General features: G+C 52.2%; 1 protein-coding gene across 3 annotated transcripts; it reads left to right on the forward strand.

Annotated features, from left to right (window-relative positions):
• Positions 1 to 64: 64 nt before the first annotated feature.
• On the forward strand, positions 65 to 10,425 carry GMEB1 (glucocorticoid modulatory element binding protein 1). Of its 3 annotated transcripts, none has more exons than XM_042793689.1 (10): positions 65 to 192; positions 1,274 to 1,356; positions 2,322 to 2,446; positions 3,380 to 3,483; positions 3,925 to 4,079; positions 5,268 to 5,396; positions 6,117 to 6,254; positions 7,370 to 7,492; positions 8,599 to 9,269; positions 9,563 to 10,425. In XM_042793689.1, the coding sequence occupies exons 1-10, from the start codon at positions 65 to 67 to the stop codon at positions 9,716 to 9,718; spliced, it is 1,812 nt and encodes a 603-aa protein (XP_042649623.1). In that variant the 3' UTR covers positions 9,719 to 10,425. The 3 variants fall into 3 exon arrangements, with proteins under 3 accessions (XP_042649623.1, XP_042649624.1, XP_042649625.1); XM_042793691.1 differs by lacking the exon at positions 65 to 192 and adding an exon at positions 1,463 to 1,584; XM_042793690.1 differs by having other exon boundaries at positions 8,599 to 9,678.
• The last annotated feature ends 29 nt before the right edge of the window (positions 10,426 to 10,454 follow it).

The raw sequence follows: 10,454 nt of genomic DNA on the forward strand, positions 1-10,454 counted from the left end.
CCTCTCTCGCTTTGCCCCTCCGCAGCACCGCGGCACCCCGCCAGCGCCGGGCTTCATGTGAGAGATGGCGAATGCCGAGGTGAGCGTCCCTGTGGGCGATGTGGTGGTTGTACCAAGTGACGGAAACGAAGGGGAGAACCCGGAGGATACCAAAACCCAAGTGATCCTGCAGCTCCAGCCGGTGCAGCAAGGGTGAGTTGGACGGTGCTGGTGTGTCTGGGAGGTATGGTGGGGAGGGTAGATTTTGGTAGATTTTTTTTTTTTTTTTTTTTTTTTTTTTTTGGGGGGGGGGGGGGTGTGCGGGGACCAAGCGTCGGCTGCCGTTTTCCAGGTCTGCATCATTTTTGCGCCGCGCGCAGCAGAAGGGGAAAAACACAACGCCAAAAAAAAAAAAAAAAAAAAAGCTTTTGTGTCTCCTGCTCTCACGGGGCCTCCGAGGACTGAAATCGTTCCGCGGAGACGTGTCGCGGCAGCCCGGCGATGGCTGTGGCAGCGGGCAGGCGGCGAGCTGGTCGCGGTGCTGCCCTGGCCACGCGTCCTCCCGGGCTCCTTCTTCCCTCTCCAGCCCCAGGCTGGGTTTGTGCCACACTGCAGCTGCTGGACACGGTGATCTGTGCCCGCGTGCCCAGATCTGCATACGCCTCTGTGCCAGCTTTCCCCTGAAATAATCCTCCTCTAAAATGCAATGAAGCTGGGATGCTGGAGGAATTTTGTGGTACCCCCGGCAGCTGCTGCTGGGAAGTGGCTGCCACCAGGCGCTTCGTCTTAACTCTGGATGAATCGGGATGCAAATACGCTGGCTCCCAGTTGGATCATATTCGCAGAGCAGGGTGGCTGTAGGCCTGGCAGTGACTCTTCCCTGCGTGATCACCCGTGGTGCAGTGTCGCACAGGGCTGGAAGGGAAATCCTGGGGCAGTGAGCTCTGCTTCCTGTTGTCGTGGGTATCTGCCTGTGTCAGAAACCAGAGGAGGAGGCACAGGGAAGCGCGCTGCAGAGCTGCTTCAGCGGCGCTGGCAAGGTGGAGGGTGCGATGACAGGACTGGGAACGCCTCTGCGTACTTCAGTCCTTGGGATTATTATCCTATTTTTTTGTATGTGCAAAAAAAAAAAAAAAAAAAAAAATAATGCCTGTGATTGAAACTGTATCAAACGAAATCCATGTCCCTGGAGGACAGGCGAGAAAGAAACAAACCGAATTTTTAACCCCGTGCTGTGAATCTTAATTTCCCGTGATTTACGTAGTTTGTTTATGGATGGCTGCTTTCACAACAGGATTTACCAAGAGGGCTCCGAGGCCAGCGCTGCCGTAGTGGCCGTTGAAACCCACACCATCCACAAGCTAGAAGAAGGGATCGGTGAGTTCCCGCTTGGCGTGGGCAGAATCCCCTCCTCGGCAGGGCTGGTCGCCGCTGAGCTGGTGTCTCCAGTTCGCTGGGCTTCCTTCTGGCTCTGCCCCTGCAGATGCTGTTTCCCAGGCATGGATGTGGGTGCAGGGTCTGGGCATACTTTGGAATAAGAGTCTGCTGTTACTGCTTGGTCTCAAAATTCCTGGAACTGAGATCCTGGCTCTCCTGCAATGAATGGTAAGGGCTCCCACGGGGTCCTGGGGAGCCGAGGTTTCACCCTGGTCTTGGGATGCAGACACTAGCAGGCAGGAATGATGTTACGAGGATGACAGTTTGGTCTACGCCAGCTGAGGCATCAGACCCTGCTGGCTGGTTCTTTGCTGAATGAACAGCCTGAAGGTTGGGGTTGGATGTTCAGAAGAACCGAGCAGGTTGGCTCTGAGTGCTCCCCGCCATCCTGAGGAGTACGTGGAAAAAGGCTCCTGTCATCAGGTGCTGTCACCAGGTCTTGACTAACATTCTGCTTCCTGCGTGGGTGTGGGTCTTTTGGCAGTATTAGCAGAAACTCTGCGTGTGAAGAGAATATATTATCAGTAAATACCTGATATCGCTGCTAAAGAGATAGCAGAGCTCCAAAAAATCTGAGATGTCTGTGCTTCAGATTTTAAAGCGTTTTTTTTTTTCCCACAAAGATTGTTCTCATTGACACCCCCCTCCTTCTTACAGATGTGTTGGACTTCTGATCTCACAACCTCCTGACAGATGAGCTTCATTTCGAGTGTTGCTATATTAAAAATTAGATGCCAGTTGCTGTTAGGGATAGTGATTGGAAAAGAATAAGATCCTGAACTGGATTTGGCCTTTCTTTTGGTTTCCTGAGCACAAGTCTCACACCCTGTGAGCTTTCAGCACCCACCTTGTGGGATTTGAGCCTTTTGGGTGGAAAGTTCCATTTTTACCCGTTCCTCCCTCAGACCCCAGCACCATTGAAACGAACGAGGAAATCGAGATCGCCTATCCCATCACCTGTGGGGAGAGCAAAGCCATCCTGCTCTGGAAGAAGTTCGTCTGTCCAGGAATTAATGTCAAGTGTGTAAAGGTAAGAGAGTTTTCACTCCTTCTCTGCTCTCAAGGTCTGGTGCTTGACCTCCACAGGACTTCCTTACTTTTTGTGTTTCATCTGAGCCTTGTCCTGGAGCTGAGTGACTTTGCCTTTGCAGTGTGCTGGATTATTAGCTCTAAAAGTGTTTCCAGCTTGGGAGAAGCAGTTGGTTAAAGAGTGAACGTCTATCACCCATCTTTTATTCCATTGCTACTCTTGATTACTGTTTAAAGCAGAGTTGTATTTGGCACTTGAGATGGGACTTGGAGCTGAAGGCGGGCATACTGAGATCTGCCAGAGCTTTTCTTCCTTGTCTCTTTCCCTTGGTGTCCCGATACTCCACTCCTGTCACTTCCTTGGTGAGCAGGTTGCATCAAGAAGAGAAATCTTGCTGTTCCCTGTTTCCACTCGAGAATGTGGTAATGTAACAGCTGACGCACTGAGGCTGAGGCCCTGTGTGCTGCTGCGGTGAGAGAGCTCTGTTGCTGGCCCTCAACGGGAGCTATCTTAGTCACTGGAGCAGGACAGAACAGATGCCCAAGTGAATACCCGTGTCAGCTAGATGTTGCTCGGCTGTTTGATGTAACAGGAGTCTCTCATAACGATCTCCAGGATGACTGTACGTGTTCACAGAAGGAGCTAATTTGATTCATGCTTCATACAAAAGCCTTCGGGGCTGTTCCTGGCTAGAGCTGTGTGGTTCAAATGCCGATGGCTGGCAGGTCATCCCTGCAAACGTATCCATTCTGGAGTTATAAGCTTTGCTGTGCCGAGGAGATCAAAGCTGGTAGGGATGTGAGAAGCAGCTCCTCTTTCTGGGTGGAAGTGGGGGCTCAGCTGAGCTGTGGGCTGGCTGCGTTGGATGTCCTAATACAGTCCTCCAAAGTGTTGTTACCCTGTTTGCTGAGCCTTTGCTTATCTCGTCGTCAGTTCAATGACCAACTGATCAGCCCGAAGCATTTCGTTCACCTGGCTGGGAAGTCTACCCTAAAGGACTGGAAGAGAGCCATTCGCCTCGGAGGAATCATGCTGAGGTATTTGACTTGCCTACCGCTGTGTCCAGCTTCAGGACTTCATCGCTGTAGCTACAGGATCCCAAGCAGGCATTTTGTCTGCTTTGCAGTCCCCGGGAGATCTCTTGGAAGCTCACATTGCCTGGCCAGCAGCCTGCAGAGATCCTGGCCCCGTGCTCTGAGGGGCAGGATTCCTCATCCTGTACAGAAGTGGCCTCGCCTGGGGGACCTGGTACTTGGTGGGGGGTGGAACAGGACTGGAGCCCTGTATGTGAAGCTGAGGGATGGCTTGTATTTGCCATTTGAAAGCCCTGCAGGAGATGTTTTGTGTGCAGAGTGGCCCCGGGTCTCCCTTTCTCTGTCTTTTCCATAGCCATAGCATTCTACGTGGAATACTCCCCTTTTGTCTCCAGGCTGAGATTTGAGCTGAGCCTGGTTCTCTCCCCACTCCCCCCTGCACAGGAAGATGATGGACTCGGGGCAAATCGACTTCTACCAGCACGACAAAGTTTGCACCAACACCTGTCGAAGCACCAAGTTCGATCTCCTGATCAGCAGCGCCAGAGCACCGGTGCCGGGGCAGCAGAGCGTGGTGCAGACTCCTACATCAGCTGACGGTAGGAAAGCAGTTAGCAGTGCCACAGGGGTTTCCCTCCGATGCTCCTCTCCCTCCCTGGACTAATCAAATCAAGTTGACACACACCCCCGACACACACACACGCTTTAGACCTTCTCCCCTGGTGTAGCAGGGCAGTGCCACCGTTCAGGAGACTGCTCTGGTTTCTGGGAAGGCAAATGCTCCTCATGTCTGCTCAGAGAGGTCTCGGCAGCATCTGTCAGGGAGCTCTGCAGTAATGCAAGGGCTGGAGAGCAGCTGGTACTAAGCAGAGACTAGAGACAGCCTTGAGAGCCAGGGGAGGCTCACCTTGAAGAGATCACCATGGGAGCAAACACCTGAGAGAGCTCACACAGTGTTTTCTGATGTCTTTCCTATTTGACGGTCTATTACAAAGGCATGAGATGGGCTAATACTCACTCAGGAATGAATTTAGGGATGCTGAGCTCCTCCAGAGCAGCCTGCTCCACATCACCTGGACACCCCTGAGCAGGGGGTGGACAGGATTTGATTGTCATTCCAACTGCAAATTCTCAGCAAATCACTTTCTGCTCCGAAGCACAGGATCTCTTTGCTGAGGTTAAGGGAGAAGACTACTCCCGACCGTACCGCAGGGCAGGTTACATTTCTCTAAGGCCCTGGGTGGGGGAGATGGCAGAGTTGTCCACACGCTAAGGAGAATCTCCTGGAAAGCACATGGTAAAACCTTACAGTGGCTGCCCAGTGGCTCAGTCCCAAATTTGATCCAGAAACTTAGGATAGAAGCAGATCCGTTTCCCTTTTATAAACCAGCTTGGACCCTGTCATTTCCTGAGGGATCGGGGCATCTCTGGCGTGCAGAGCTCCCTGTTGATGATGGAGGGGGAGAAGGGTGGCTGGGCTGAGGCTTATTTGTTCCCTTCTTCATTCTGATCCCTTTCACCTCCTTTTATGCCAGGACTCCAGATTGCTTTTTGGAGGGCACGTGGTTTTCTCCCCAGAAGCCCCAGAGCCTTCACAATCACAGTTTCAATGAGAAGCAGAAATACTTGCTTTTAGCTAATATGGTTGAAAGAAGCCAGGCACAAACAACCTGACCACGAGAGTGAAAAAGAGCCTGGGGAGGGCTGAGGAGGGTGGAAAGCAAAGCAGGGATTCAGGGCTGGCACTCTGGGTGCTGCAGAGAGAGCTGATGTCTCCTCTGTGGCAGGGAGCATCACCCAGATCGCGCTGTCGGAGGAGAGCATGGAGGAGGGGATCGAGTGGAACTCGGCTCTGACAGCTGCCGTCACCATGGCCACTGAGGAAGGCATGAAAAAGGACACGGATGAGATCTCGGGTAAGCTCAGGCTGCTTGTTGGGTGTTTTCTTCCCCTCTCCTCGCCTGTTACATTCTGGAGACTGAAATCCTCAAAATAAGGAGAGGTTAGGCAACGGCAGAGCTGCGCCCCGGCCCTTTGCCTATCCCAGCATTTCTCGGGCATGCAGGGTCCCTGCCAAATGGAGCTCCTCACCGCTGCACACAGAGGGGGACTTCAGCCCTGGCCTTGTGGCTGATGGATGATCCCCCAGATCAGCTGCTACTAGTTACAGTCAGGGGCTTTTTTTGTGTTCATTCTAAGGATGTAAAAGTCTGCCCGCCTGGAGCTAGGCTAAAACCATCAGGGAGCAGTGTCTTGTTAGTACCCCGTGCTAGTACCCTGTCAGCTCTTGTGACTGTGTCTCTCTGGCTGTGGTGCCTTGCATTCCCTTTCAGGATCAGTACAGAAGCTTAGGCAGAATTTCCTCAAAGATTTTAAGCTCTGCATCTTGCAAAGATGTGAAATGTTCCTTCGAAGACATGGTGCTGCTTGAAAACATGTTACTGATTTGCTGCTTGGGTCTGCTTTGCTGCTTTTGGCTTTTTGTTGGGTTTTTTTTTGCATGTCATATCCAGCCCAGTGGCCAAATCAGAAGTTTTTCTTGCAAAGTTACTCTTGCCTGAAAGGCTTAAGGTAGCCTCGTGGGAAATATCAAATGCTTGTACATGTTGACTTCTTTTTCCTTCTCCTTGTGCCAGAGGACACACTGATGTTCTGGAAAGGAATAGCTGATGTGGGACTGATGGAAGAGGTTGTGTGCAACATCCAGAAGGAGATAGAAGAAGTCCTAAGAGGCGTCCAGCAGAGGTTGGGTCAGTCTCCCTTCCAGATGACAGGTAGGTTGTGAGCCACAGCCTCTGGCTCTGCGGTGAGGAAGGATGCTCGAAATGGCAGCTGCAGGCAAAAAAAAAAAAAAAAGTGACAAGGGTCCATCCCCACCGTTTATGCGTGTTGAGTCAGGACGGTGAGCTACCACTCATTAGTGAGCTGAGTCTGGGTGTGGTCTCAGCCTGCCCAGCCGTGAAGTGCATCCCCTTGCACCGCTGCGGGGCACGGGGGCACGACATGCCACCCCGTTCCCTGCGCAGAATGACCCCGGCAGCTCGCCGAGACCCTCGGGCAGCTGTCCTCAGCTCCTGGCCCTCGTGAAAGCCTGCCCGGAGTCACTTCTCGGACCAGAATTAGTCAAACACTTTTTTCTGTGACAGTGCAGGCTTAAACAGGTCCTGCCCCCTCACTTCTCGTTCTGTCTTCACTTATGCCAGAAAACCAGTTTTTGGGGCTGAACCAGATGCGGGAACTGATCTGGGTTAAAAATAACTCCGCTCCCCTCTTTAGGGTTATTTTTTACTTGGATCAGTTCCCTAATCCAATTCAGCACATGGCCCTGTGAGCACAGGGTTTGAGAGCACCTCTTGTTGGTGCTCTTGCCGAGAGAACATCCGTGTAGCCACAAACTTCATTTTACCCAGGATATCTTTTTTTATTTTCTAATTTAGCTTTGGGCTGGCGGATCTTTGTGTCTGGTAGGTGGCAGTTTTTGGAAGCTGTGAGTGATTGAAGTCAGTGGATTATAATAGAAATTTTGCACAGCTTTCAGTGGAGCTGGCATGTTAATGACACTGTCAGCAGCATGGGGTGATGATTTGTAGGTGGAGAGCTCATTTGTATCTCTGTGATTGCAAATTATGCTTTCATTTGCAGCAATTTTGAGCTGCTTGGGTGACACATCTCTGTTTCATTTTCTTTATCATGTGAATGGGATTATTTAGTCCTTGGATGTCAGAAGGAAGTGGGAGCTGGGTCTGCCCTTGTCAGCCAGCCCTCGTGAAAGAACAGAGATAGTTTTACAAAAAGCAGTAGAAAATTTTTGGTGTAATACGAGCATCTTTTGAGTACCTGAGTCCCACCTGTGGGACTAGGCACTCATCCCCATGCACTTCCCTTGCAGATGCTGCAGTCTTGAACAATGTTGCCCACACATTTGGCCTAATGGACACAGTCAAGAAGGTTCTGGACAACAGGAAAAACCAGACAGAGCAAGGAGAGGAACAGTTTCTTTACACACTGGCAGGTACAGTCCGTGCCTAGTATGGCTTCTCATCCTGCTGCTGCTCTTGGGAACTGATGTGACTTTCCTTCGATGTATGAACCGAATTTGGGTTATTGCTCCATACACACTGCCCCAAAACAAATGAATCCCAACCCCTTTCCATCCTAGGGCTTGCATGGAATTTCTCCTCTCCCTTGCCTCGCAGTGAGCAGTTGCTTGGGGCATTCGACAGCCCAAAGTTCGTGCACTTTGCTGAAGCCAGGCTCCTGGGGGTACGACTCTGATTCCATCAGCATTAGAGAATAGGTGCTGCTAGCTAAGAGCTGTGCTGCAGTCCTCCGTGTTGCAGGCAGCGTCGTGCTGTGCCCGAGCTAATAAGCTCCTCCGTGTACGGGGTGCTGAGTTGTCTGCTTGCCTTGGTGCGGAGCTATCAGGTGTCTTGCACGGCTTCCCCTGAGCTGAAGCCAATAACCTGACCTGGATTCCCCAGAGCCACTTGTTGGATGTGTCTCCCTCCTCACCATGTCCTGTAGGACCTGTTCTTATCTGGGATGTCCTAGTCCCCTACTGCCCTGGATAAATGAGATTACTGTGCTACTTCTGACTTCCAGAGTTCACACAGACAAGGGTTGAGGGAGATATTTCGTTGACCCAGGGAGTCCTGCTCCCTGTCCCCCGCTGCAGCTGCTCAGCTCCTGGGGAGGGCACCCAGCAAAGCTCAGGAAGCAGTTCTTACTGTCTGGAGGGGCTTGTCCACTCTCTCTTGGAGCTGGGTCTAGCTTGGGGAGCAGAAAGGCCCATCGTCTCATTAGTGGGAAGATAATGGAAATGGCAATTTGTTACAGAGCATTGCCTGTTCCTTATCCTGGCGCTGACAGCCAGCCAAAGCAGGCTGAGTGGGTGCAGAACATTGACCAGGTCCGTGTGGGTGGTGGGAGAATCTGGCCTTTCCTTCAGTGCGGTTTGGTCTTGAGTGAAATGCTGAGGTCACGCTCGACTGGGTGGCTAGGAGACCTCCTGTGGCAAACGTGGGGTGTAATGGTTGTTTGGGGAGCCCGTGAGTCCCCGGGGGCTCCCGCAGCGTGCTGGCCCCGGCCCGACGCGCTGCTCGGCCGTTCTCTTTGCAGACCTGGAGCGGCAGCTGGAAGAGCAGAAGAAACTTGCCAAGGACCAGAAGGCAAAGTCCCAAACCATCCAGAACGTGGTGCTGATGCCCGTCAGCGCTCCCAAGCCCCCCAAGAGACCCCGCCTGCAGCGCCCAGCCTCTGCCACCGTCCTCAGCCCCTCCACCCCCATCCAGCAGCCTCAGTTCACGGTCATCTCACCCATCGCTATCGCTCCCGTTGGACAACAGTTCTCTGTGGGCAACATCCCAGTGGCAACCATTAGCCAGGGCTCGAGCCCGGTGACTGTTCACACCTTGCCGTCTGGCTCCCAGCTCTTCCGATACGCCACCGTGGTGTCCTCTTCCAAGACCAGCTCCTCCGACACGGTCACCCTCCACCCGTCCTCCAGCCTGGCGCTGCTGAGCTCGGCTGCCATGCAGGACAGCGGTGCCCTGGCGAACGTGGCGGCCGTGGTCAACCCCGTGGAACTGGTGGCCATGGAGTCCGGCCTCACTTCCACCATCCAAGCCGTGGAGGGCACCTCGGACGACGGGCAGACCATCATAGAGATCGACCCGGCGCCGGATCCCGAAGCGGACACGGATGAGTCGGAGGGCAAAGCCGTGATCCTGGAGACGGAGCTGAGGACTGAGGAGAAAGTGGTGGGAGATGTGGAGGACCATCAGCACCAGGTCCATAACGTGGAGATTGTGGTCTTGGAGGACTAGTGGGGAAGGCGAGCGTCAGTTTGGGGAAGAGTTGGGAATTTTGTTTTATTTTGGGCTTTTTTGTTAAGCATCTTTTCCAGCCACCCCATTTGTTTCCATGGATATTTTCATTGTACTGTATATTATATATATATATATATATATATATATATATATATATAATTTTTTTTTAAAAAAACAAAAAAGCTGGAGAAACACGTGAGACGTGGAAAAGGCTCCGTCTCCGTGGAGCACTGAACAATACCACCTGTTTGCAGGGTCAAGGAGAGACTGGATCTCTGCTGAACAACCCAACCGGGAGGAACTGGACGAGGGCTCCTGGCGCTGAGAGCGCGCCGTGGCCCAGCCGCACGCATGGTGCTTCTGCTCCGGGCCGCCCTGGCCCCAAATATTTTATTTCAGAGAGACAATAACCAGTGGCTGGAGTATTGATGTGACTGTGGGAAGGGGTGATGGCTTTGGGGTGGAACAGGTACCTCATTTGTATTTTTATTTTCCCCCAGGGAAGGGAATTCTGTCAGACTCTTCACTGTCACCTCAACTGGGATTTTTTTATTATTATTCTTGCTTTGGGGAAGATGACAGTAACCCTGACTTTACTGTCCATATTCTCTTCCTCCTCTGCACAAATTGTTTTTATATCTCTATTTTTTTGCATTTGTTTGCTCTCTCCCTTCCCTTGTCCAGATTTCCCAGCTGCGAAGCCCCAAGACATACTCTTACCGGCCTCCGGGTCCCTGTATCCCAATCCCGCCTCTTCCCATGGCACTTTTCCCCCGTCCCTTTCCCTGCCTGGCCAGGCTCGGTGCTGCAGACGCCGCTTGGAGACTCCAAGATCACTTCAGCCTTTTGCATAAAGGCAAAAAATATCAACTCGAGCTTAAAACCACAACCTCCCCCTTTGCTGCTCAGCGCTGCAGGGACCTTTCGGGGTGTACAAAGCATGTTGTGCTGTTGCTTTCCGGGAGAGCTGGACTCCAGATTGGGGCAGCTTCTGTTTACACTGTGTGCTGGGGCTGCTCCGTGCTTGTCGCTACTTGTTTGGTGGTTTTATTTTTGTAATTTTTCTTCTTTCTTCCTATAATCTCTTGGCAGGATTAGAACTGGCACGTCGCTGAAATAATGTGTGCCCTGTCGTTCTTCCCCTCT

The sequence above is a fragment of the Tyto alba genome, unplaced genomic scaffold (assembly GCF_018691265.1).
Source record: "Tyto alba isolate M040663 unplaced genomic scaffold, T.alba_DEE_v4.0 Super-Scaffold_20, whole genome shotgun sequence".
In the NCBI taxonomy this organism is placed as follows: Eukaryota; Metazoa; Chordata; class Aves; order Strigiformes; family Tytonidae; genus Tyto; species Tyto alba.

Bases quoted from the DNA above. Each gene is read 5' to 3' on its own strand.
- GMEB1 (XM_042793689.1), top strand. From the start codon at position 65: ATGGCGAATGCCGAGGTGAGCGTCCCTGTGGGCGATGTGGTGGTTGTA. The intron at 193-1,273 runs GTGAGTTGGACG...CTTTCACAACAG, and splicing joins CTCCAGCCGGTGCAGCAAGG to GATTTACCAAGAGGGCTCCG. The intron at 5,397-6,116 runs GTAAGCTCAGGC...TCCTTGTGCCAG, and splicing joins GGACACGGATGAGATCTCGG to AGGACACACTGATGTTCTGG.